Source organism: Lethenteron reissneri, chromosome 69 (assembly GCF_015708825.2).
Source record: "Lethenteron reissneri isolate LAM-NWPU_2019-01 chromosome 69, ASM1570882v1, whole genome shotgun sequence".
Taxonomy (NCBI): domain Eukaryota; kingdom Metazoa; phylum Chordata; class Hyperoartia; order Petromyzontiformes; family Petromyzontidae; genus Lethenteron; species Lethenteron reissneri.
In genome coordinates, this window is record NC_083847.1 from 8,431,531 (window position 1) to 8,455,691 (window position 24,161).

General features: G+C 48.3%; 2 protein-coding genes across 2 annotated transcripts; one reads left to right on the plus strand and one right to left on the minus strand.

Moving 5' to 3' along the window:
- Window positions 1–398: 398 nt before the first annotated feature.
- Window positions 399–9,304, plus strand: LOC133360694 (zona pellucida sperm-binding protein 4-like; the record flags this gene model as incomplete). Its single annotated transcript, XM_061579484.1, has 12 exons — window positions 399–483; window positions 1,340–1,429; window positions 2,675–2,796; window positions 4,179–4,293; window positions 4,913–5,047; window positions 5,207–5,385; window positions 5,715–5,812; window positions 6,202–6,329; window positions 7,240–7,429; window positions 8,412–8,547; window positions 8,684–8,777; window positions 9,044–9,304. Coding segments are annotated over 12 exons (1,632 nt in total), but the record flags the coding sequence as incomplete, so codon positions are not given.
- Window positions 9,305–18,521: 9,217 nt separating this feature from the next.
- LOC133360528 (zona pellucida sperm-binding protein 3-like) lies at window positions 18,522–24,144 on the minus strand. Its single transcript, XM_061579313.1, has 10 exons — window positions 24,090–24,144; window positions 23,400–23,611; window positions 22,882–22,998; window positions 22,211–22,310; window positions 21,458–21,635; window positions 20,991–21,126; window positions 20,799–20,893; window positions 20,036–20,130; window positions 19,502–19,630; window positions 18,522–18,652 (listed from the first exon to the last, which is right to left on the minus strand). The coding sequence occupies exons 1-10, from the start codon at window positions 24,142–24,144 to the stop codon at window positions 18,522–18,524; spliced, it is 1,248 nt and encodes a 415-aa protein (XP_061435297.1).
- Between the last annotated feature and the right edge of the window lie 17 nt (window positions 24,145–24,161).

Sequence of the window (24,161 nt, forward strand, 5' to 3'; positions counted from 1 at the left end):
TCTTCCATTGCTCCTGACCAGGTGAGGAGGCGGAGGGGCGTGCTGAGTGGTGTTCAGGGATGTTCCGCAACAGCTCTGGATAATGAAGTCTTGTGTACGTTTGTAAGCGAGGGCGTTTCCATATCGCTTTGGGTAACTGACCTGCATGGAGAAATGCATTGAGATAAAAATGTGGAGGTGCGGTCCCGAAATGTCTCGCTTGCCCCATTGTGGGTTGAAGGGGTTCCAAAGGTGGCTTTGCGTGGCGCTGTTCACACCAACGCCTTCGTGCACCGTGCTGGCCTTGAATATGTGCTCCCTAAAATCGCTACTGGCCACTTCATTTTTGTGGGGTGGGCGGGGCGGTGTTTGCCTCTTCTCCTCCTGCCTTCTCTCGTCTTGGCGGTCACGTGTCTCGTGCTCCCCGCAGCTTCCTCTGCCTGGGCTCCGTCCACGCGAGGCTTCGACAGTCGCTGGGACCGCGGACGCTGGGGGAGCCGAGTGGTAGGGGGCGCTGCTGCTGCTGTCGCCACATGACAACCACATCGCGCATTCTCTCACTACTGCTATCGTGTGCATGGACACCGCCATGCACAAGACTATAATGGCGGCGTCTCTCTGTGAACTGGAAAAGCGTTACCGGCGACACGAGTTGCCAACAACAGCGCTGCCTGGACGAGGTGGAGGGGGGGTGAATTTGTTGTGCGCCTGCCGCCGGAGCGGTCGCGTGACGCGACGTGGTGGCGGCGGCTGGGCATAGGCCGGCACGTGGATAATTAATAATCCTCCAGCGCATGGAAAAGGGGGCGTTCGGGGACCTTAACTCTCCCTTGCACGTTCCTTTTTACGATAATAACGCTTTCGAAAAATATGGCTGGTGACTGATTGGCACGGCCCTTGCAACTTTACTTAAAATAGTGAATTGTATAACATTTGACTGCGCACGACCATACGTAACACTCACGTGGCAAAATCATCATGGCCTTGTTCCTTTCCATTGTAGTAACAACGAACTGTGCACTCGCGTTGATAATTTGCATAGCAGGCTCTTCCTTGGCAGCTTTCCACTACAATTTCAAGAGTAATGCAGGGGTCTACTACCAAAATATCACGTTTCAACCAGCGGCTTCGAAGCTGCAGGTTGACGATCCCTGGTGTGAGATTCATACTATCGAGTCGTACACGTGCCTTTTGACTTTGCGCCAAATAAGAGCAACACACAACACCTTGCACACTTGTGTGCACAGAAAAGTGAAGGGACTGATGTGCGCCCACCCAGCAACTGTCGCGGGCTGTTTTTTAATTGCTCCGTAAGGTGTAGTTGATGTTGACGTTTCAACTTCTGAACTGCCTCCCCCAGGTCTGCTGAAGCAATGCATCTCCTCCACCCTGGGTTTTTCTGTGGGATGGAGCAGCTCTTCTCGCAGTGACTACCGTGTCTTTGTACGGAGTGAGTCCACGAGCTTTCACTTAAATCGTGATGACGTAATTGACCATCTTGATCCATTGTATGATTGACTCTATGATGCTTCTCAAGGATACTATCAAATTGATTCGGGGCTGAGATTCTCTGGCCAGTTGTTTGGTCCCAACTGCTTCAATTTCTCTTATTTGGTGTCGATTTTAGGTTTTTTGATTAATGCTGTGTTGTGGAATGTTATTCGCATGAACGATGGAACATTTAATCTGGGATTCAAAGCATGCTAATGTATTGGCGTCGGGGTTCATTTCAACTAGTCTAATACATCAGACTATGACGAGAATCAGAACGTATTCTTCCATAAGATAATTGCATGTTTACTAGACGAGTGAATCCCTTCGTCTTGGTTCTTTCGGTAAAGTCACGTAGAAGGAAAATAACAAAATAATAAAAATAAAACATAAAATAATTCTCACTGGTTCGGCCACAACGCAAGCAGCCGTTTTCATGTGGAGAACAGGTCTGTCAAGTAGACAGAGTGAATGGCACGCCCCAGGCTTGGAGCGACTATTTATGCTGGGATGGAGGGGCGAAGAGCGCCTTGACAAAATAATTTCCATATCAAGAGGAATTTGGCATATTTATGGGAAATGCATACATGCGATTGGTACTACTTGTGAAATGCGTAGGAGGATTGGCGAGGGGTTTAAAGTCAGTATGCCCATGCATTATGCAGGATTAAAGGGAGGGAGTAAGATCAGAATTAATAAAGGAAGGAATGTTAATAATATGGCGCCGCAGCAACTAATATGCTTTTAGACTGTGAATCCCTTATTAATCGATACACCTCCCCCTTGCTTGCCTGCACAATGGGCTCTCCCTTTCATTGGACCATTTCATGCAAGGTGGTACCTTCTGTTATAAACTGAACCTGGTGACTCCTGTCAGACTCTGGTTCTCTACTCGCATCGTCTGCATTTCCCACCGGAGTCCTCCGTTGACGACTTGGGAGATCTTGTCGCTGAATCTGACACGCAGCCTTATTTACTAGCAACTATTAGACGAGGTCGTTGTGCCGGTTTGGGAGTACCGTAACTCCAACGGTGTAATGAGGATCCTGTGTCCTAGAAACGTTCCGGGTACTGTGGAGATTTCCTATTCGCGTTCACACTGACACCATACTTTGTTGTTCTCTTTGCAGTCACGCTGCACACATGAACTTGTGGTGCGCAATCCAGATGCATGTTTTTCTAACTTTGTTCTTGATGTCTCCAGCGGTGCGGAATGAGGCCGTGGATGTGGAGTCTGTGCAGGGGGAGTGCGGCTTCTCCATCGCGAGGGACGGTGCTGCGCTCCACTTCACCGCTGCTGGTGATGCCTGCCACGTGCGCGTGGAGGTGAACACGAGGAGACCGTTGACTTGCGTCGATGCTAGTTCCCGCTGGGACTGCTGTGGTAGTAGTAAAATTGATGTTTCGCAATCCATAACCGATCGGCCATCACGTGCCCACCGATGTTGTCTGGCCAGAATCGAATTTGATTGTCTTTTCTGGTATTTTCCCCTCTACGGTTGCTTAGCTCGTGCCTTTATTTTTAAAGTTCAAAGTTTTTTTTTTTAGCTCATGCCGTCCACTCTGGAATTTGTTTTCAGATGGTTTGCATTGATTTTTCAATTTATTCCTACAATATGTTATTTCGATCATCTCTAGGTAGTAGCGACTTTGTTTCTAGTTTATACAGCAGCTCCTTCTCTTGACTGGTATCCCTGGACAATCGATGCAATGCTCATTCCATATATCTTATCAAGGTCTTGCCATCTTTGTCTTTTCAGATTTACCTTGGTTTGCACTTTCCATTTGTGATCTTATTCATTGTAGTTTGCCATGTCGCTACATTACTCTTTAAGCCAATACTAAGTATCCTTTCTTGCCCATGGCTTTGCCTCATTGCATTGCTTTTTTGTCTTTAGTCTCCGCTTCGTCAGTCTTATCTCCAGCATAATTGTTCTCCTCCTGTGCTTAACGGTAAAGGATTTGCCATCTAGACGTCCATGTCACCAAGTGGCCACCTTGATAAAGGCATTGTGTGAGTTTTAACTCTTACATCACCAAAATTACACGACAAAACAAGCTTTCAGTTTGTGTATTTCACGCCTGCTAATGGATGCAGCATTCGCGATACTATTCAATGCAAAGAAGGGACTCGGAGCAGTTTGATGCTTGGTATAGAATCAACGGCACTATATTGCTACAGACCAACGTAGATGTAAGAGAATATTGCACACGGGGCTTACTTGGACATGTATGATCTACAACAGCAAAATGTAAGTGGCAGACCTAACCAACATACGAGCTTTGTGCCAGAAATATGTGCACTACTTGAGGTTGCTTGCAGAAGACATAAGTCTTGTGAAGGGTGGTAATTTGTGAGTGCTATGTTTGTGGGAAGAGTAATGGCGGTTTTGTGGCAAGCTGAATATGGAAACTGTATTACAAACGGAGCAGCGCAGCATCCGTTTGTACAATAACAAGGGTTAACCTGGGAAGGTGATTTTGGACCCAGGAATGCACCCCCCCCCCCCCCCCCCCCCCCCACGTGTGGTCTACCTGCCTTAATTTGGGTGCTAGGTGGTGGCGGGTTTCCCATTTGACAGTTTTACTTGTCATTAGCCTGGCCTCGCCCAACAATGTCGAATGCACTAAATCTACTGATTTGTTTAAGCCTTCATGGATCACTGGCCCCGAGTCCGATGTTGAGGGCTGCTTGCTGATTTCATCAGGATGGCAGGAGGAAGATCCAGGTGGAGCTGCAGGAGATGCGGCAGGGGCTGAATGGACTCGTCTGGGCTTTCACCATCGACTGCCCTGAAAACCTAAGATCGGCGAGAGCTGGCGGTGAGTACCTTTGACTTGACTCTGCTAATCGGACCCACAGACTGCACTACCTCTGACTTGGTGCTCTAGAATGGGTCTGCTGGGTCAACAGCTGCCTTTTTTGTTTCGACCTAGATCATCTCTCCTGGTGCTTTTGCAATAATGCGCTTGCATTTCCTGCAAATGCGTTTCATGCCCTTGGCTTTTATTGGACAAACTTGCAGCTTGAATCCTTTTCCGATGCACTTTCCCCCAATGGCTGATTGCAATAGTTGCACCATATTAACGCATTTTCCTAAAACACTGCTGGTTGGTGCTGCCCTGGGTCTTTAGGATTCATTTGACCATGCTTCACCACGCTGCTCCTTGTTGGCCGAGGTTGAGTGGCACTGACCTGCAATGCAACCAATTGTGCTGCACTGCCAGAGCCTTTTACAGCCAGTGAGCAACGTGTTTGCCCATCTTTGCTGTACACTCAACCCTGCTCCGCTTCTGAGATTGCGTGCATTGCCCGGGTGATTTTGTCATGTGCCAAGTAACACGCCTTAACATACATGACACGTGGCTCAAACGATGCCGTTTTATTTTAAGTACGTATGGGGTTTTGTACGATGACCTGTTGTGCTCCTGCTGCTGTTAGAGATCGCCACGTGCTCTGGTCAGAGCAGGAACTTCCCATGCAACTCTGTGCAGAGTGTCCCGAGCGCGGACATCTGTGCACAGAGTGGCTGCTGCTACGACCCCACTCTACGCCGCTGCTTCTACAGTGAAGCTGGTACGTAGCTGACTCAAAACAGAGGTTCCATAATTCACTACCTAAACTAGGCTCTTGCTTTGAGGTTCTATGTTGGCACAGTAGCATCCTGCTGTGCTGGTTCCCTGAACTTGTTCTGTCACCGAACTCTCCATTACCCTCCTGCCATGCGCCACCCAGTGTGCACCACAGATGGGCGCTTTGTGGTGCCCGTGTCTCGGAACCTAACGTCTCCGCCGCTGGACCTGAGCACCGTGCACCTGACTGCCGGTAGCGGTGCGCAGTGCAGCCCCGTGCTGGTGTCTGCAGACCTTGCAGTCTTTGACGTACCCATGGCAGCGTGTGGTGCCACTGTGCAGGTAATGGGCTCCTGGACTCTGCTTTGCCCTGCTCCCATCCTGATGGTTGTTGTTTGACCTTATTGAAGTGTTGCATCGGACCCTTCGCGATGCACAACTCCTTGATGTGCAGAGCACAATCATGCACGAGTTGATAAAGAACAGCAGGGTCACTTTATGATTGAGCTTCAAATGAATCGAGTGCCAAAGCAGAATTTAGGGGGATTCTAATATATAATTTGTAGCAAATTGTGAGCAATTTGGACTCCTGGCCAGTACCACTTGTCATTCTTCTGCTTGATTACTCAATAGCATTATCGTTTTGTTGAACTACTGTTTGGTGTGTCCAGTGGAGTGGGCAGGAGCTCGTGTACGAGTTAATGTTGGTCTCCGAGCGGGAGCTCTGCGTCGATGGAAGCGTCGCCATTACCAAGTCGTCCACATACAAGTAAGCACTGCAAGTGCTGTGCTCGTGAAGGTCAAGCATGAGTCTTGCAGAGGAGACCAACCCCCATCAATGGCCACTGTCCCTGCGACATTAAATATTTGCAGCATATCCCTGCAAAACCGTGAGCAATCTGTGCTTCCATATTCAACGGTTTACTTATTAAATTGGGACATTCGACACACAAGGGCGACTTTTCCTCGTCACAGGATCTTTAACATCTTGAAGTAGTAGGAATATGGTTTATGGCTAATTTAAACACGGTTTCAACCAAAGTGGTCACTTCACTGGTACGTCTGCAAAGCACCCTGTCTGCTGTGTGGCTCCTGCAATCTCTTGCTGCCGTGAGGGCGTTGTGCATGACCTTTTGATGGGTGGTGTTTGTTTACCAGGATGGTTCTTCAATGCCGCTTCCTTGGAAGTGGAGACCTGCAGCTTGGAGTGCAGGTGAGCACTCTCCCACCGCCACCTCCAGCCACGGCCACGGGGCCCCTCTCCCTGCTGCTCCAGGTCTTCACTGGTGAGTGCTGCTCTCTCCGACACCCTGTGCAGCTCTGAGGTGGACAAATGCCACCTTGAACACGGGTTGTGATGTCGCTCTACCCAGGGAAGACTTGCGTCTATATTAGCTCTGACTCGAAGCCAGCTGAAGTCATTATTTTAGCCATTGCTCGGCTAGGAGCTCGACCCTGGTTTAATTTCCACTGATTGCAGGTTGCATGCGATTTTTGAACACATCTGCAGCATTAATCGGCATGGCTGCTAGACTTGAACTGCAAACCCCTGCAACAAACGGATAACGTGCTAGGCTGTGCTGCCAGTGTTGTGAACCTGCCAACAGAGTTCATAATTAGCCATAAGGGAACTAGAACGACTTGCACATTCTCCATGGTACGACGTGTAACTTCAAATGCTAATTTCTGCTGAGGTTTTGAATCTAGCAGCTATTGGCTTGAAATCATGTTGGTGTGGGGCCGATATTGAACGGGATGACAATGCCCCGATCAATCAAAACGGTCTCCTTGAGGGCATTGTTTACAGGAAAATTGGACTGGCTTTCTTAGCCTAATTTTTCAGATCACAATTGCTTGAACGAATGGTTGTCAATAGCTTCATTGGTTACCAATTGACTAGAGCTTGGCCAACTGTTAGCAACCGATTCCCACCCCTCCGTGTGAAACCGTGCCCCTTACAGCATCTAGACATTTAGAGATGCCGTTGTATGTAGGTGAGGGTCACAGAATTTTATTCTAAAAATACAAATAAAATATAAACCACGATGTTTATGCCAGGAACATGTTGAGATGTGCACTAGTTCAATTCAAAAGTAATGCGCACGTTTTAGGGCTTTGCCTTGTCCAATGTGCTCTAAACAGGTCCTTTACACCACTAATCCACATGCCTTGTGAACCATGTCTGCACGCTGCCAGACAACTCGTACACCACGCCGTACCAGCCCTGGCAGTACCCGCTGGTAACGCTTCTGGGAACGCCGCTCTACGTGCAGGCGTCACTGCTGCACCGCTCTGACCCCACGCTGGTGCTCTTCCTGAAGGACTGCTGGGCCACGCCCACGACAGATGCCACCGACCCCACGCAGTGGAAGCTTGTGGTGGATGGGTGAGGCTGGGTGGGGGTAGTGTTCTCTGCCACAGTAGGGCCTGCAGAGGCAACCTGGTTTTGAGGCATTGGTTGTCTCTTTTTCTTCCCCCACGTAAGCAGAGTTGTGCTAATTACGTCCCCTTGCAATGACAACGGTTCGTGTAATGGTGACTATCAAGTACTGGCGTCTAAGCAAGATTGCAGTGCCATCCCCAAATGTCGATGGCCACTGCTCCTTGGGTTCTGGATGTTAACACGGCCACCCTCTGCCTCCCAGAGCTAGTGGTTTGTACAAGGCCCGACTACATGCAGTGATGGTTGTGTAATGCGGTTGTAAACGGCCCTTCTGAGGTGCCGTCAGGGGGGGAGGAGTTAGGTCACGTGGGGGGAGAGGGGTTGAGTATAGAAGGAGGGGAACCGGAAGAGCAGGGGGAGTGACGGGGAACCAGGAACAGAGGAAGGCCACGAAGGGCGAAGCGGGGTGTGGCGAGATCGCCACGAACACGGGGGGAGCGAGGATCGGCACCGTTGGCCAGCGGTGACCGACCCGAAGCAGCGAGGAGGCTGCAGTCAGCAGCGGGGCTGCACAGAGAGAGTGGGCAGCGGGTCTGCATACAGTGACAGCCAGAGGGTCTGCACATAGGGGTAGCAGCAAGTCTGCAGGGAGGAGGTTACAGTAGATGAAGCAGAGAGTCAGAGGGGTGAGGAAGCTATAATAGCAGTGAATAGCCGGGGGCTACAATTACAGGAGTTATAACAGAGTGCCGTGTGGGTAAAGACGTGAACCTGAATAAAGACACGAAGACAGAAAGAAGTGTTCGAGTCCTTTTATTACAGTTGCATTGCACAGATGCACTACACATTGGCATTTGGGCTGCCTTGCTCGTCGTGAACGTGTCTTGACTAAAGCTGACCTTCATCTTTGCGTGCAGATTTAAATAAAGATGCGTGCATTCAATCTGCTTTGAATTGAGGGTAAACGGCACTTTTTCCTGTGCAGCTGCCCCGTGCAGTCTCCTTGTTGCAGTGTGTTCTTCCCTGGTGTTGCTGACCTGCCACTGCCTTCTCACTACAAGCGTCTGGCACTCCAGGCCTTCGCCTTCATGAACTCTGACCGCAGCACCACCCGTGACCTCGTGAGTGCCCGATTCTTTCCACCCATTAAAAACCAGGTTACCATGGAGGGATGACGTGTACAACTGGAGGGCAAAAGGACTACCTAAAAACATGGGAACCTTTACCTACCGGAGCGATGCATTCTGTCTGCCACAGGTTTACCTGCACTGCTCTATCGTGGTGTGCGACAGCTCCAGCCCCAACTTCCTCACCGAGTGCAATCGGCAGTGTGGACAGACCAGGCGCTACAGTGAGCAGCACCACCGCGACCTATTGAATATATTGTGCTTGTTTACCCAAAGCCTCGCAAAGTAACGATTTGTCAAGAGGACGAAGGGGTTTTAATGTTACTATGTTATCGTTTATATTTAGAGTGCATTTGCTGTGAACTTCGCAGACTGGTTTCACAACCATAATTACCTACTCGTTTGATTTTTCTGGGGAACTTGACCTGCAGCGTATGATGTCCTTTCGTATGGGCCAGTTGTCCTCAACCGATTTTTGTTCTTGTTCCAGAGCGCAACGGCATCTCTGACGCTTCCAGCGTGGTAGGAAAGCACGTGGTGTCGCTGCAGGGCCCCGTGCTCTTTGAAGAAGCTCCTGTTAACGACGCTGCTCTGCTGTTGCTGGAGGCTCCTTCTTCGTCGTGGGCCTCGGCTGGGACTCTGTCCATTCTCCTCGTCATTGCCACAGCCATCATTGCGCTCCTGTCTGCTGCCATTGCCGTCAGGAGGCGCAGGAGCCGTGCTGTGGTGCTCGACGGAAGTAGCTATTGATGACTACTTGTGATTGCTGGAACTTGCATGTCTTACTGACCATTGTCAAAAATAAAAATCTTAAATCCGCTACTGCTGTTCTGACCTTTCACGAGGATTGTGTGCATATTATGTAGGCAGTGTTAGTGCTGCATTTGGCCACGTTTCTTCCCCAAGGCAACTCCCTCGATAGCAGCAACGTGTACCAAGGTTTAGGCCTTTGGCTTCAAACAAGAGCACCTTGCCATGCTTAAAGAATCTGAATCCAGGTTTCTTTAATTTATGACTTAATGAATCCTTTTACCCAAACACGCAAATGTGGACATTATGTTCCAGAGACACTTCTTTCCGTCACACTAACAAACTATTTCAAAGGAACATCAAGAATGTGGGGCAAGGGAGGAGAAACGGAATACTGCTAACTTTAACTAGCTTTAAGTAAAGGTTGGGTTGACCTTGGTTGTAGCATTACAAAGCATCTGTCTGCATTGTCAAAGTGCTCTACCCCTGGAAAAGACAACCACAACGCTAATGGAGGCTTGACTAGACATTCTTTGTGGCCTTGTGCACAAGTGGCTTGTTGCTTCAGATCCCTGGGTTCTGAAGCAGTGACGCATCCGTCTATGCATGGGGGTGAATGCTGGAGAAACTCTGCCTCCGGTTCGTCAACGTTAACTCCTTGTCGCAAACTGGTCAATCACGTAATCAAAATCTTTTTTTTCCAATGTTTCACTTTCAACGCTAAGAAGAGCAAGATCGCTGAGACGATCTTGTCCCATTGAAGCACGCAAATACTACAAGTTTCAATTTGCTGAACGACCACTCACAGCTTGCAATTGAAACTGCTATTGTCAATAAAATTTGCAGTGAAATTCGCAAATTCGGAAATGTCGTCACTATAAAACTAAAGATCCAAAAGTTTCTGGTAGAACTTATTTCCGGTTACTGAGCAGCATTCTGCAATCTCCAATCTCTGAAAAGTTCGTCGGGCCATTGTCGGTGTCATAAAAATTTCCAAAATCTACAATTTCGGCGAATTGCATTGACATCTGTGTCGGATAGAAGAGTTTTGACGTCCAGCAGAAATCCATATTTTGTGTTCAGGTCTTTTAGTCGTAAAAACCGTGTGACATCTGAAGTCGATAAAGTACGCTCTTCATAACGCGCACAATTTCTTCTGCTGAAAGTCCTGCATCTCTTGCCAGTTCTTCTGGCATCTTCTGTCCACATCTATCCCCCAGGCTGTGCATCTTGTTTTGGCATTTTCTACAGCAACTTGGCTCAAAATCATCACGAAGCTTGACAAATTCATGCTCCAAAGATTCAAGATCAGTTGCTGCTTCCTTGAAGCTCATAGTAGGATCCTGTTGTATCTATGCCCCGTTTTCCAAAAATTCCTGTAAGCGCTTCTGAACACGATACATTTTTCCAAGAATGACATTCTAGAAATGTAATAAAACTATGAAGTTAAAATTTAATGCGCATGCCTATAACTGTTCTGCATCGCTTCTGGTTTCAGGCGTCATAGTTACGTCCTCCGATAATTTGTCGAGCAGCCCTACGAGTTCATCCAGTCCTTCATAGATAGCTTTAACAGCTTCTGATCGTGCACTCCAGCATGTTTCAGACTCCCGCTTTACTGTGATGGGCACAGCTTTTTTAACTCTTCCCAACGAATTGTTGAACGAGAGAAAAACAAATATATACTTTCAACTGTTCCAAAAAATGTGACGAAATGTGGATCCTGTTTAGCTGAGTGTACTCCTGCTAAGTTTAAGCTGTGGTTGTCACAGTTGACAAACAATGCTCTGTGATTTTTGTCACATATTCGTTGTTGAAGGCCGGATATATGCCCAGTCATCACAGCAGCATTGTCATAACATTGTGCCTGACAGTCGGCTAGAGGTATGTTGTCAGATTTCAGTCTTTCGACGATGACTCTTTCTAGGTTTGCTGCATCTTTTGCATGTATATCGATATAACCTAAAAAATAATATTTGATAGTTTTTTAGTTTTAAAATCCACATCCACAAATCTTATGACCTGAGAAAGCTGTTCCCGATGTCCTAGATCAGGAGTTGAGTCAAGTAAGATACTGTAGTACTTGTTTTTCCTGATATCATTCAACAATTGGTTAATTGTTTTTTTACCCTTCTATCTGGCAACAAAACTGACACCTTTTTACAAGGAGTCATGTTTGCATAGACCGCAATACCTGCAGTCATAATACAAACAAAAGAACTAGCTAAATAAACAAATAAACGTCGACGTTTCGGACTGCAACACAAGCGTCCGTCATCAGGTGGGACAACCACAGAAAAAAACAGTTGCTAAAGTAGGCAAAAGAGCTGGTAGTAACAGGGGGTTATATAGATGAGGGAGGGAGGGGGGTGTAGCCAAGGATAAAGAGGGTGGGGGGGGAAGGAAGCAAAAATGACATTAATGGCAGATAACCTGAGGAACTGGGAGCGGTAAATGACCTGCGCTGCAAGCTCGACATTCAACGGCAAATTTCCGAATGATGGGAATGAGCAGGGCTGGGTGTAAGAGACTGTAGATGCGGATATTAAGGCAAACCATAAAGCAGTTAAGGTTTTACCTGGTTAATAACATCCTTCCAATGATTGCTCAATTTGTATCCATCTTCTCAGATGAAGTTACGTCTATGTTTTATATATCTGGATGACGTCATGTGTGTGTGTAGACCCACGTGGTAGTGACGCTCCCGGCATAGTGCCGTCACACGTGTGAGTGTGTACACAGTAGTAATAATACAATCATTACATCACCCTCCCCCATGTAAAAAAACAGCCATCCTGGCTGTGACAATACAGAAAAAACAGTCTCCAACAACAACATCAATAAATAACCGGCGACGATAATAATTACCGCGAGAACATATGTACACACACCGAGAGGGGGGAAGGGTAAAACGTATGGAACGAGGGGAACCAACAATAAACACATGTTCACCGAGAATAACTGGTCAACCCACTTTTCCCTCAGCACAGCCCATCCATGTGAAAATGTATGCACGGACCGACATGTTAATGTGACTGTTCGACAACGGTGTAAGCAATCAACAAGGCGTCAGAGTCATGCACAGCGGCCAGTCTTTCGAAGGAGTTCGCGTGGCCGAGCCCTCAGGGGAGGCAAGCACGCTCTCCCTGGAGGTCCCGGGGGAACTTGAAAAAGGCCCAAAGAGGGCACGGCCCCTCCCCAGGAGTTGGGCAACAGGATGAGCAGGAGTGATGTACGGGCGCTCCACTCCCCCCTTTAAGTCCACATCCGGTCAGCACAACCAGCGACTCCAAGGGCGGCAGGTGCAGGAATCCTGTGACGAGAAGAAACCACCTCCTGAGGCACAGCACCACAAGCCTGCGCCTCAGCTCGTCGGACATGACAGCCACACGGGCCCAGGGAAGTGGAGATGATCGTATTCCGCCCGGGCGGAAGAAAGAAAAACTAAAATACATAGATTTCGACGCGTTGGATGCACAACCAACACCGGTAATCAAACCAAAATCATACAACCACCCCATGGATGGCAGGGTCTCACACCGCTCTGCTACCGTTCCACCCCACAGGTGGCAATAGGGCGAAGACCGAAAGTCTAATATCCACCTATACACACCCCTTAACATTCCGGACGTCTCCCTACGTCCCAGGTCGAGAAGTCGCACTTCAGGGTCGACCCATGTGCTGGCTGAAGGAAGTCACGCTTCAAGGTCGAGCCAGTATGCTGCATCCAAAGGTACAACGTTGGATGTTGTACAACATCCCGGGTCAAGGAAGTCATGCTTCCAGGCTGACCCATGTACTGGGCAAAAAAGTCTCACTTCAGGGTTGCCCCAGTATCTACATTTTTTGTGAAAATATGTGAAATCGACATGGCACAAAAAAAATGCCTGCTCTTGTCCAGAAATAGTTCACACGTGCAACCCAAACATCTTTGAGGCCACCTGTGTATGTTCAAAATGGCGGCCACATGCGCAACCCGCGTCCCCACAGCTTCCCGCGCACACCCAAAATGGTGGCCCGGCGCATGAACATCGCTGTGGTTATCTGCGTGTGCACAAAATGGCTGCCCCAATGCACGAACATCTGCGCGGTTTCCCGCGCGCGTAAAAAAAAATGGCGGCCCAACGCGCAACCATCACCGCGGCTCCCGCGAGCGCACAAAATGGCGGCCGTATGCTCAAACCGCATCTCCGTGGTTTCCCGCACTTGCGTCCCAGCAGCCCTCACTGAGGACCACCACAGACATTACGTGTCACCCGTTAGCACCCCCCACCTTTCCGACGTGGCGTCTCCATCCTAAAACCGTGCACGTCGGCCATATCGGGGGAAATTTCAATGTTACCACCCCACCGCCTTTCCTACGTGTGTCACAACCAGTTTCACGCGTCAGCCGTATCGGGGGGGAATTTTAAAGCGTGTCTCTCACCAGGCTCGCATTTCAGCGTTCGGCTGTACACAATCGAGCTGGGAGGACACATCGGTCAGTCTCTCCAAGACTCGCATTGCAGCAATCGGCTGTACACAATCGAGCGGAGAGAGCGATGCCATCTGGCGGCAATCCACAGCGCAACGCACTCCTGAACCACACAGAACCCAAGGGGCACCCTCGAACCCATCAGCGAGTTCGAACCACACCGGTCATGTCATTCAAAAATCCTACACAACCGCAACCATGGGATTTCCACGGGGCTTCGGCACCCAACTCAAGAAACACGCAACACTCAGTCATCCCACACACAATCGCAATTTCACAACATCACAACACATACAAGCAATACCCCAGACAATCCCTACATAGTAAATAATCACAAGCAAGTACCCAACAGTCCATACACTCTCGAGCAAGGATCGATACAGTCTATACATTGATAACAATCACGAACAAAGCTCCATACGGTTTGTACCTTGGCAACAATGACGATCAAAGTTTCTGACAGTCACACATTGACAACGATCACAATCAAAGTTTCTGACAGTCACACATGAACAATCACGAGCAAAGCTCCATACAGTATACCCAATAACAATCGCGACTCCGCAACAACATAAACGATGTAACAACGCGAGTCATTAACACGGCAACCCACAGGACGTTAACGGAGCTCGGGACACCCGACAACGAATTAATCATTAACTGCCCCATCAAAATAACGATCCCGATGCCTTAACCGCACACAAACAAAAAATCCACAGCAACACACGAGCACAGACGCCGCGTTCATTCTACACTCACACAGCCAGAAAAACACGTACCACAGCCCAGCAAGCAAAATACAACAACACGCAAACGCAACCCGGCATGCGTAAAATGGGTGAGATGTGTTTTTAGGGCTGGGTGCATTGTGTCACGACTCGCCTTAGAGGCTGTGAGCATGGCAGGGTGAAACTTGAAGAATCTTGGATGGTGAGCACGGCATCCTCTTGCGACAGGATGCCACCGAGACGGCCGAAGATCTCCCTCCGCAGGTGTTGAAAATGGTGGGAACGGCGTTCCGACCCACCGCTAAGATGGCGGCCGCGCGTGCATGGTGTGCGCGCGAATTTCCCGCCCAGGCACCCGCAGCAACGGCGGCGTCCTCTCCCCTCTAGCTCCGGCGCTCTCTCTCTCTCGATGGCAACGAAGCAGCGACGTGATGTGCGTCCTGCTGCCCCACCTGCAACGCCCTCTCCCTCCTTCATCGGGGCTGCAGACCCCGGGGCCGCCCGGAAGATGATTTTCCTGCCGTCCCCGTCGTGTGAAAGCATCCAGGTAAGTTGTAGTAATCGTGCGCATATTATACTGACTAGGATAACACCTAACGTTAGCCACTTCTAACACCAATGTAGTGGGTTCAATTTAGGCGCACACACTTCTTGGGAGGCAACACTCATTTATTAGAACAGTAAGTATTATAACACTGTACATTACACATAAGGTGGTGACCACCAACCTACTCTAGCTAACACACACTTCTCTAACTCTTAGCTACTCTAGCGTGACCCAGCCAGGTGGGCTACTGGCAGGTCCGCTGACTGGAGGCTTGACTATTCTTGGCGTCTTCACGATGCATCTTCATTCTTGGCATGGGCATCCTCGAACCTGGTGAGGAGGCTGCTTATATGGGCCACGGCTTGCCCGGGCCCCACCCCGGCTACGCCTCCCTTCGAGAACCCTCTCGAAGCCCCCCCCCCCCCCCCCTCTGTCCACGTGCCCCCCGAGGTGCCCCCTGGGCCCCCGCCCCCCCACTGGGATCCGGTCACGTGTCCAGCCGGGATCACAGAGCGTGCCACGACCTCACACCACCCCCGTGGTCTCCCGAGTCCAGAACCGGCCCTGACGTCATTCCCGCCTACAACCGGGATGACGTCATGTGTGTGTAGACCCACGTGGTAGTGACGCTCCCGGCATAGTGACGTCACACGTGAGCGTGTGTACACAGTAGTGATGCTACAATCACAACATATGTCATGCGATCAGGAGAAAAGAGAGTGTATTCACTAGAGCACCACTCTAAAAAGCTGCATCAGTCCAGCGATCGTCAAATGCGATTGAAGCAAGAGCGTAGTACGTATATCACCCTATTCAGTCTTCGAGATTGCAGTGGTATGATACAGTAAATACAGTAACTGTTTACAGTCGGATATTTGTTTGTCTGCTTGCATGTTTATTGGTCAATTTCCGAGTATTTTTTGAAACACAAAATAAAATCCACACACCAAAAACATGCCATACAAAAATTTCCCATCATTTTTTCGATTTTAAATAACTACGTGAAAATCGGGCACACCCTTCCCCATTAAGCCACCGGATAATCTACTGTAGTTGGGAGTCTGGGCTGGAAATGGTTTATGACCTCTTGCACGTGTAATAAGAGCCTTGTACGGCTCACGTGGCGATCGGCTTGCCGGTCCCGCTTTGTAGCCAATAAGGGGAGAGCCAGGGAGCATGGCCTCGGCGTGATCACGGCATGTTAATTAGGGTCATTGGCTTGGCCAATTTGGGCCTCAGCTAATGGGAAGCCGGATCAGAGGCGTGGTCCCAGGATTGACAGGGAATGATCTGGAACGGGCTGGGCGGACTACGGAGGATTGGCTGGGGGGTACCACGTGACCGGGGGATGAAGAGGGGGAGAGACGAGGGAGTCGGGAGCAGAGCTGGGAACGAAGAGAGCAGGAGCCACGCGCGTACGGGGCTCTGGGTGCCACGTGCGCGAGTGACTTAGCTGGTTGTCTGCCCGCTTCCCATTGCCTGTCAGCAACGGGGAGTGTGTGTAACTGTGGAAGTGGAAAATAAAGAACTGATTCCAAGAGCCGTCTCGATAAGGTTTATTACACATGCAAACGGGAGGGCGATGTCTTTCAAAAGCTTGCGGATGCTATAATATCCCCACTCTCAATTTCAGAGACTTTCAGATTAGAGATGCCATAAATAAATCCCTCGTTAAGAAGCTTGGGGCTTTAGTTTATCCAATCATTGACTGGTTTTAAGCACCAAATGGTTAAATAGACATTTCGAGACTTATTAACTCAAGGGAGGAGGGGTTTCTGTCATTAGCTTTGGGTCCAAGAAACTGTGGGACAGGTTTGTGCCCCATGATATTATACCACGAGATATGGAAAGATCTGGCGAGCCCCAAGAGTTGATCCAAGAGCTCTCTCACTTAAGACTCATTTAGTTTAAATTCACACGAGCATACATGACGAATGAGGAAAAATATAATTCATGGAGGTCTCACCAGGCTGCCCAAGGTGCCCTGGTCACGGTACAAACATATCCCCAGGCCTTCTGACTCCGCCTAGATTTTGCAAAATTCCATGAGATGACAAGCTTTTTGTTAATGATCTATGTGGCACAAAAATCTCCTCGTCCGTAGGAGACCCTTTGGGGGTATAAACGTGGCACGGTAACGAGACCTCAACATTCCCTGCTGCAGACTTTCACATCATAGCACGAAAGACTACATTTGTCAACTAGAAGGATCACGCGCCCCACTTATGAAAATAACTCCTTGCACATGCAGTCTCTCCAGTGTTGCCGCTTGTTCAAAGTGGAGAGACCAAGTACTATGAAAGCACTTGCAAATGGCAACATGACCCCTCGCACTTGCCTGTTTTTTCGCCAGCCAGCCCAGGCCTCCCAGCATACTGGAGCTGGCTTTTGATAATTGCTGGGTACTTTGAATTGAATCCAGGCCCGTTTTTCCTCTGTGGCGGCTGTGGCAATAACGGCAATGTAAAGTCTATCCAATGCAACGGTTGTATAGCTAGGTACCACAAACGCTGCACTACTTTAGCCCGCACACCCAGTTCAACAACTCCACCTTGCACAACCACACAAGCACCACCACAAATCTCTGGTCTGGGACCAACTTGCCCAAGCATGGGAATTGGTGTATTCATGCTATTTGAACGTATATACTTTGTATAGTGTAATTTATGTACCTTCAAGATACTATGCACTCCCATAGCTTGTATTGTTGGTTGTTGTAACTTTGGACATGCATCAAATGGACAGAGCTTCTGAGCTCACATACCGAGGATGACTAAACACGTTCCTTACGGAGTGGGCAGGTAGGAGTTTGGTTGGACAGAGCATTCGTGCGATCCGTGTCACGCGGCGCAAGCTGCGTTGGGCGGCGCGTCACGTGGTGCCGAGCCCGCCCGAAGCACTCTATGAAATACAAATAGAGGGCGTGGCTATGCAAGACAGATCACCAATCCTTGGTGGGCAGTGTGGCACTGTTGTTCCTACCGGTAATATTTTGATTTAAGGCTGTGGGCACTCTGGAAACAAATCTCCACATGTAAAACTCCAACCAGTTTAAGTACAGTATTAAATGCTCCTATTTTTTGCACATTATCCGTCTTTGTAATGTACCAACAATGTCCAATTACTGCCACGGTTAAAAACTTCTGGGGCCATTTCTATGGAAGATTAAAGTGACATAGGAATGGATTTGTTTACTTGAAATTGTTCAACGGCTCCATTGTACATGGACAACAGCGACTGCCAGTTTGGACAATTGGGAAGGTCTGAAAAAAACATTTGCCATTATTATTAGGTATATCTTGCTAGTCCTGGCACACATGAATTGGAGACCACAATTGTTTTCATGCTCACCCTCATGAACTGGGCTATGGTGTAGTTATACAAAGTGCTCGAAACGCCAAGCAAAGACCCCACAAGACAAGTAATGCACCGGTTTTATTTATCACAACTTAAGCAAAGCAACGGAAGATCAGAAGCTCGTTTCCAATCCCTTTGAAAGAGTCGTGTGACGCCTCTTCGAAACAAACAAAGCCACCGTGGCGCTTGCTGCGACAGCCATCACCAGCGCAGCCATTCCCAGACCAAGGACGGGAGCAGCACCTGTAAAACAACAATTGAGAAAAAGGGTTGGTGGGTAACTGCGGAGCCGTAAAGCTAGGGTTTCCACATGCTGGAGGTTGTGGGGGCATCTGACCTATCCAAGTATATGGTCAAGGTGTGAAAGGCGTACTGTTCAAATGTGTCACTCACCAAGGTTTGCCATTTAACACTGGTGGATGGGTTTAATTTAGCATGTCACACATCTTTTGTTATTTAAAATCAAATATCATATTAGGTATGTTAAACAAATTGAGATCTTAAACATTTACATCCGACGACCAAAGCACATTTAAGGAGGATCATGGCAATATTTGTTGGTCATACCTTTCAGGGCACTGCTGCAATATCCGTGTTTGTACCTTTTCAACTTGTTATTGGGGAAGGGGGTTGTAGTTGGATGTCATAGTCCCTTTCAAAAGAGTAAGAAAGCAGACTTCGAAAAACAAATTGCTTCCTCCCCAAATTGCAAAAAGTTCCATATAGAGATTAAGTATTACAGACTGCCAATCCAGGAGAGCTCAACCTTAAAGCGTCATTGCCTCATGGATGTCCTAGTTTTAAATAAAGTCTGCATTAACCGCACGTACTTTTGGTGAACATGCTTCTTTTATATAGGTATCATTTTTAAACGGATTGGTCTACACCAGAGACAACCTTCTTTATGGGCTAGTCCGAGTCAAACCAGAAAACGCCAAAAGGCAAACAGTACAACGACAATCCATGCATCAGAGCATTTATATCCCTGGGCGAACAGATACATCATGGGACCTTTTTGCCAGTATCAAAGTATGAGAAATAGCTTTTAACAGACTGGAAAAAATGTGCCATGAAATAATCTGGTAGCTTTACCTTTGGATGCAGATGTAGAAACCCGTGGCTGCTGCTGTTTTGCAGGGCTGCTTGGCTCGACACCATCCGAGAAGGGCTTGGCAATCACGATGGGGCCCAGCATCACATCTTCCACCGCATACGACGGTCCTAAGTGAGAGGACCACATTAGTAATGTGGCGAAGGCCCAGGCTTAAGCCCATACACAACTGATGATGATTGCTTGTGTTGCAATCCAAACGCCATGAGAATTTTAGTGTTTAATTTTTTTATTTCCCTTCTACGTGACTTTACCGAAAAAAACAAGAATATGAATCCCTGCAGTCGCAAAAGCTTTAAATCGAAATAATTTCTATTTAGTTTACTTGGCACATTACTTATTTCAATTGCGATGCCTCCATTCCTGATTGCCACATACCTAACACCATTATTTAGGCAAGGCTTACCATAATGAATGTCGCAGTTTGGCTTGACACTTTCCAAGAACGTAACTCCCTTGATATTCAAGGGTTTTCTGTACAGGACTAAATGGCTGAATATGACGGTTGTACTCACCAGTCACTGCTGCCACATCCCTGCGCCTTCTTCCACTGGGGCACGTGGCCTCGCAGCAGCTGCACACCGAGTCCGAGCCATCAGCAGAGACCCACCTGCATTGCACACAACGTCGTCTGTAGTTACAGGCAATGCTCACTCGTATCCGTTCACATTTGAGAAAAGTGCCTTTTGAGCACCCGTTCAGGGCAAGCAACGTACAGTGGCGTACCATTTGGCCAGCACCACGGTCGACCAGACAGATAGCGACAATACCACTCGATGGGAGCAGTGGCCAGGAATACAACTCTGGGCAGAGTTGTGTTTAACTGTGTGACGGCACCGGACCTGTAGAGTTAGAGCCTTATAGGACCACTTCCAATGTTGTTACACACCAGCCCTGGTGATCAGCTTGAGGAAAAAAAAAAATCTACGAAGGCGAGTGAGATTTGAACTCTGGCTACGAGGCTGAGATTTTTCAAAAGGAGCTCAAACGAATGACAGACGTCGTTTGCAGGCTGCTACACTTGTTGCTAAACTCAAGACAAGTGCAGGCTATGACCAATAACCACCTGAATACATCTAAACAAGAGAAGACCCGTGGGACTGCACAGGAAATGTTGTAATACCAGTTGCAGCTAGAAACCAAAGTCAGGTCTCAGGGATATTGGTCAAGCACACAGGCATGCAATAATATGTAGCCCACATGCAAGGCATGGATTGAGCTATTGGATGGAAGACACTGAAAAACAAATTGCTGGGCAATGCAAGGAAGCAGACCAACCTGTATGCAGCCGAGGGGCTGTAGGTGCAAGCTTTATTGACAGCCGTTGGAGATGTAGCAACATCTGCAACCTTCAGCTGGCAGAAGACGAAAACCTGGACCGATTAGAGGAAGATGGTTATTACTCAACCACACTGCCTACCACGTGGCTAAAATGTGGTTTCTGTAGAAGCATGCATGAAAGTAGATCACCTGATCGCCATTGTTGGTCAACGTCGCAAGGAAGCGGAAGGAATCTATGAAGAAGCGAAGGAGGTTGTCACTTTGCCGGAGCAGGAAGCCAGAAGTAAGGTGAGCATCATACGAGACTTTGCCATCCACCAGACACCTGCACAGACATCGTAGATGTACGACACGTGACTTTACATAGGGCAGGCCAGCAGAAAGCCAGCTATAGGAGATGTAGTACTCTTCCACTGTATAAGACGGCACAAAGGGTGCGCCAATGACGCACATTGACCACATCTCTCATCAGTAATGTACCGACAGACACCACATGATAAAAATCATTAACCATACACCTGGTCAGGCTTAACCATCAGAGCAAGATTCAGTGGCATTCCAAGGTCAGGCTCTGTTATATACCCAAGCAGTGGAACGCCACCTTTAAGACAAGGAGCATAAACATTCATTAGGTGGGATTAAGAGAGAAATCTCACCCAGAGTTAGAAATTATCTGGTAGCTGAGGGGAGAGTTCCTGTCCGGAACTGGGGTTGCAAAGCAGCTGACCACGAAGATCCGGAGTGGAACGTGGTTCAGTGTCTGCACGCTCGCCTCGACATGCAGAGTCTGGCCCAGCTGGTATACGGTGGAAGGTCGCGCCACACTCCAGTCGTCTTCATAAAAGAAAAACACAATTGCAAAGGCCGAGTGCAGACTAACAGCGCAGCCTGGAAAGTGCTTTCCTCACGCTACTGCTTGTGGAAGAATCCCAGATAAAATCATGGGACCTCCTGTGCCAGTACCAAAATATGAGAATAGGTTTAACTTTTTTCTGGCAACAGGTGTTAAAACACCAAACCGAAACCTTTTACAAGGCATCTTGTGCATTAACCACAATATTTGTGGTCGGAATGCAAAAAAAACTCGAAAGAAAGCCGTCTGGTGTGGACCAGTTTCAAAGACAATGCATATATTAGTGTTTGTTCGCATTCTGATCAAGGATTGTGGTTAATGCAGACAGGATTCCTTGTAAAAAAGGTTTCAGTTTGGCGTTTTAACATCTTAACACCTGTTGCCAAACAGGGGAAAACCTAGTCTTAAAACTCGGATAAAGTTTAGTGACCTCGGGAATATATCTGGCCTATTTTTCAATACCAAGCAAAACATATTGAAGGGTTTATAGTCTAAACTGCCATCCTGGTAGTAGCCATGTGCACAATAGGCAATCAACATCCTCATCACCACTGACCGGTCATGAGCCTCAGCGTGAAGCTCAGCTGCTGCTGCATAACCTTGGCGCTGCTGAAGGGAATCCATGTGGGTTTGATGGCATTGCTGGACACGTTCCCCTTCCTGCAGTGAGGAAGAGATCAGGCACACCTTCTCTACAAAGAGCAGAGGTGGGTGATGCTCAACTGCACCAATTTGTGACCAGATTATTATTGCAATGTCGTTAACATCTTACAACGAATAGACAAGCGAAGAGATCCAGAACCATATTTTCAGAGTATATTTAACATCGCAACTTGCAAGACTTTTTTCCGACGAGGACCAAATAAGAGCAAGTAGAAGACTTGGGGGAATGGAGTATAATTAAGGGGACCGGGGTTCACGCAGTATGCAATGCATGCACCACTTCAGGCGTGGACACTTGCAAGGCTGGATGTTTGAGGCAGGCCACGACAGGCGTTTGATGTGAACCCATCAGTAAAGTTGCCACTAAAAACCCCCACGACAGACAGCACAGGGAGACTTTCCATCGGTGGATTAACTCGCTGACATTGGCTTTATTGCAATTCAGGCCTCGCAAAGCTAAAGCACACGCAACGGCACGTAATTTTTAAAGACAGTGGTAGAATTGTAAACAGTTTAGCTGGACTTCAAAATAAAGCAAATGTCAACAAAAGACTGCTGGTGAACTCGCCTGGGATAGCGGCAAACGACCGGCACGGCGACGTAGTTTGTGCGGATAATGCCCGTGTTGGACGTGGGACGGTAGTAGAGGTAGTTCTCGTAAGACAGCAGCTCTGCACTCATCTAAGAAGGGAGGAAGACGTGGGGTTTATTACCTATTGCAATACTAGCGGAATAATAATAAAAAAAAGCTCAAACACCTTGGTTTAAATAATTCACATAGCTCATGTCCACCATAAAAACCACACCCACGCAAACCATGGCAGATGCAGATTTCCAATGTATTATGGAAGATTAAAAACGCTTAAAATGTACGACTGGTCAACCAGAACGGACCTTAACATAATAATGCAATGACCGAGCTACAAACACCAAGTGGACTTCAAAGCGATAAACCGCTGTTATTGAAGAAGTCTGGTTTGACTCGAATGCGGAATTGTAATTCTTCTGCGTCTACACGCGGCCAAAAAGTAAAGCAGTTGGATTGCGCAGATTATGTTACAGCAGCATTAGCAGCCAGTTACCTGGAGGCTGCTGCCACAGCTTTCCAGTGCGTAGAGGAACGTCACAGTCCCAGCAAGGGCGTCGCTCCCAGTGACGGGGCAGGCTGGCACTCCCAAGGACAGGTCACTCGCCTGGGCCAGGTGACCCGTGCCGAACAGGTCCCTGCTCACGGTCAACGAGAGCGTCGCCTCGTCACACACCACACTCACCGTGGCGGAGGTGGCCACTGCAGCTGGCGGTGCCGCACGGGACGAGACGCGAGAGTTACCCAAACAGTGACACAGGTGGTCAGTGAAGCCGTAGAAAGTCTCAGACGCGAGTCTCAATCATCCACACGGAGCTACTAATACTAGGGTTTGAATTCCCCAGTAGCACCTCAATAAATGTATACACGCGTTACGACAGGTTAAGAAGCAGTTTTGGCAATCCACTACTGGAGCAAGTCTCGTACATTGCCGGAGACAGTTTGACCATACAGATCAGTACGGGCTGAATTAGGGCAAAGCCCCAGGTCTAGACACATCTCGCCAATGTTAACATTACCAGGACGCAAATTCAGGTATAGAAAGGTGAATCAACCACCACGCCACACTACCAAGCCCATCGTTAGTACGTGTATATTATGGTGTTCACATTAGTAAACACGGCAGTTACATTACACGACAAATAAACACGTTTGTAAAAAAATCTTTCGACCAAACTCCACTCACCAGAGGCAAGACATAATAACCCCAAGATCGAAAACAAAGCCCTCGTGATCTCCATCGCAAGGACAACAAAAA